At 54.9% G+C, this 3349-nt stretch overlaps 2 protein-coding genes across 2 annotated transcripts in view; one reads left to right on the top strand and one right to left on the bottom strand.

The window, feature by feature from the left end:
- PTSG_09106 (uncharacterized protein) overlaps window positions 1-2578 on the bottom strand; it is a 6287-nt gene extending 3709 nt beyond the window's left edge. The window contains exons 1-8 of the mRNA XM_004989302.1: window positions 2545-2578; window positions 2043-2288; window positions 1756-1879; window positions 1391-1546; window positions 1083-1186; window positions 821-942; window positions 455-510; window positions 1-222 (exon numbers count right to left, since the gene is read on the bottom strand). The exon at window positions 1-222 is cut by the window's left edge and continues 281 nt beyond it. Of these exons, the coding sequence (XP_004989359.1) occupies window positions 1-222; window positions 455-510; window positions 821-942; window positions 1083-1186; window positions 1391-1546; window positions 1756-1879; window positions 2043-2105 (847 nt within the window). The 5' untranslated portion in view covers window positions 2106-2288; window positions 2545-2578. The remainder of the gene's footprint in view (window positions 223-454; window positions 511-820; window positions 943-1082; window positions 1187-1390; window positions 1547-1755; window positions 1880-2042; window positions 2289-2544) is intronic.
- Window positions 2579-2642: 64 nt separating this feature from the next.
- The window catches only part of PTSG_09107 (uncharacterized protein), a 4171-nt gene continuing 3464 nt past the window's right edge, over window positions 2643-3349 (top strand). The window contains exon 1 of the mRNA XM_004989303.1: window positions 2643-3342. Within this exon, the coding sequence (XP_004989360.1) occupies window positions 2840-3342 (503 nt within the window). The 5' untranslated portion in view covers window positions 2643-2839. The remainder of the gene's footprint in view (window positions 3343-3349) is intronic.

Raw genomic sequence — 3349 nt, forward strand, 5'->3', positions numbered from 1 at the left:
CAACATCGGCACCCTCGTTATCGTAGGCACCTTGTTCATCCTTGTCATCCCTGTATTCGTCATCATCTTCATCGTCATCTTCTTCATCGTTATCATCGACACCATTCTCACCACCATCTTCATTGTCGTCGTCATCGTTCTCGCTGCCTGCCAGTGCGCGCCTCAACGCGTCGCCGAGTTCGTCGATGGACATGTGTTCAAACGCATCCTCCACACGCGGACCTGTACACCATGATGATGTGATGATGGTGATGTGGTGATTGGTTGATCCAGCGACAATGTGTGGTCCTCACACACCTACATGTATCCTCCACTCCAGAACAACCACAACAAGAGTACTTCCCATCAGACCATCGTCACCATAACACCATCACCATCACCATAACACCATCATCACCATAACACCATCACCATCATCACCACCAGGCCCAATTCTCTCCCATGGTCCACGTACGCCGTCGCTTCCACGTCCGTGGTCGCGGCTCCAATCCAAGACGTATGCGGCAGTGCCTGAAAGGGGGGGGGGTGGTCACGATGGTGATGTGATGTGATGTGATGTGATGTGATGTGATGTGATGTGATGTGATGTGATGTGATGTGATGTGATGTGATGTGATGTGATGTGGTGCGGTGGTATCATGTGGTGGTGGTGACGTTGTGATGAGCGGCTTCGGAAGTGTGGTGCCCGTCAAGTGAGTCAACTTTACACACGCACACACACACACACACACACACACACACACACACACACACACACACACACACACACACACACACACACACACACACACACACACACACACACACCTCCTCGCCTAACCTGCATGTCTTCTCGTGTTCCTGCTGTGCAATTTGGGCATTTTCGTCTGCTGTAAAGTCCATCCAGTCCTCGTCCTCATTCTCCTCTCGCCGCTGCAGCTCAGCGCGCATTGCAGCCGACAGCTGTCATCATGGTATAGTTAAGGGCGCGAAGGAGGTGAAGATGGGGTGTGGGAAGGGGTATGAGAACAGGTGGAAGAAGAGACGTTCACATCACCACCAAACGCACACACACACACACACACACACATATGTTCGCTCACCTTTGGGCTGGCGATGGACAAGGGTGTGTCCCCGCGCACGACACGAACACGCACGCGGCCGCCAAATTCAAACAACACCCGCAGCGTCTCTTCCCGGCCCTTGCCTGGGATAGCAGCGGCGGGGTTGTGTGTGTGTGTGTGTGTGTGTGTGTGTGTGTGTGTGTGTGTGTGTGTGTGTGTGTGTGTGTGTGTGTGTGTGTGTGTGTGTGTGTACATGCGTAGAACACTGATAATCTTGATTCCACCACAGCACATTCACACACGTACACACGCACACATACACACACACACACATTTTCCAATCTCACCTGCAGCAAACACGACGGGGGTGTGTCCGCGGTTTGTGGATGCGTTTGGCTCTGCACCGCGCTCGAGCAGAAATCGCACCAGATCGTGCCCGTTCTTCAGTTGCGAGGCAAACATGAGCGCAGTCTTGTTGTTCTCGTTGCCAATGTTGATGTAGTCTAAACAGGGGAAAGGGGGTAGACGTAAACCAGAGACGTGAGGAACTGCAAGATGCGACACAGACACTTGGGTGCGAATACTGCTCCACCTCCTTGCACAGACACAAACACGCATGCACGCATGCACACATTCACACACACAGACGCACATACACGCACACATACACACATACATACATACACATACACATACACATACACACACGCACCTTTTGGGGCGAACCCCTGCTTGGCTGCGGCTGCAACGACCTCCATTGCGCCAGTCGGGCTGACGTGGCGGAAGAACGACCGTTTGCACCGCTGGCGTAGCGTGTGTGCCACTTCCTCTGCGCTCTGTCAGTGAAGATTCGCATGCGTGAGCGCGACAGTGTGTGGACGTGCGCATTGGGGAACAGGGGTACAACGGAGATGCTGCACGCGCACTGTCCCTCGAACGTTGGCGTTCCACCAACAAAAGCACGCAAACACGCAAATACGCAAACAGATATAAACTCACTTGGAACACCAGGCCCTTGTGTTCGCTCACGCTCGCGTGAGCTGCCGTGTCGTGTCGCTCCATGGTGGCGGTCTGTATCAAAGGTCAACCTTTCACTGTTGCCAAGGTGCGTGGTCCTGGATGTGAACGCTTCTTTCCCTCGCTTCTTCTTTTCCTTGGTCTTCCTCTCCTGCGTCTACTTCACGGCTACAACTCGTTGCTCCTGTGATGGCGTGCATGTCTTTTCTGTTCTGCACTCAATCAAACCTGCATGGTGCCATGATGCATGTGCGCGTGCGTGAAAAAGTGTGTGTGTGTGTGTGTGTGCATGCGTGTGATAGTCAGTGACGTGAGATGAATGGGATAAATGCGATGAGTGAAAGAAGAGAAGGGGAGCAAACAGTGTAATGCAACAAAACCTCATGCCACTGCACGCTTACAGCCACTGGCATACATGGCCTGTTACGCTCACTTACTCCCACCATCAGCACAATCACGCGCACATGCACGATCCACCACCAACTCCATCATCAGCACAGCTTCTGTTCCATAACCGCTCATGCAATTTGCAACGCATCAGCTCCTACTTCGCCACCGCAATTTGCAACCAACGCGCAAGAACACAATATTTTTTTTTATTCTGTCGCCCTGCGCTTCTTGTCGTGTTTTGTTCCGCTCGCATCTCCACGATCAGCAGCGCGCGTTCGTCGTCGTTGATGGCTGATGGTTGTTGATGCTCGCCGTTGCTTGCTTGCTCCCCGCAGTGATCTTTGCGCTGAGCTGACGCGCTAACCAACCAACCAACCAACCAACTAACCATGGACGAGGAGGGTACAGGCCAGCCACTGGCCAAACGCGCGCACTTGACAAAGCCAGTGGCAGCGTCGTCGCAGTCGCAGTCGCAGTCGCAGCCGGATGTGCCATCGCCCGTGAAGACGCGCCCAAACTGGACGCTGGACGGCACGAGCGGCTGGCTGCTGGACACCAAGAGCGCCGTGTACATGGACCCGGAGTCGCGCATGTTCTTCAAGCTGGACGCGGCCGCGGGCAGCCTGGAGCCGTGCAGCTCGCCACCGGAGACGGGGCCCTCGGAGGCGCTGGTCAAGCGCGCGCTCGACTTCAAGGCGCAGTCCAAGCAGCAGAGGCCGGAGCAGACGCCCAGCAACACCAGCACCCGCGGCAGTGGCAGTGGCAGTGGCAGTGGTGGCAACACCAACACCAACACCGACACCAACAGCAACAGTGGTAGCACAGCAAAGCCGGCACTGCTGCGTTACAGTCCACAGACACGGAGAACGACGATGCAGAGACGACACGCGACGTGCCGA

Source organism: Salpingoeca rosetta, assembly GCF_000188695.1.
Source record: "Salpingoeca rosetta unplaced genomic scaffold supercont1.29, whole genome shotgun sequence".
NCBI classification, from domain to species: Eukaryota; class Choanoflagellata; order Craspedida; family Salpingoecidae; genus Salpingoeca; species Salpingoeca rosetta.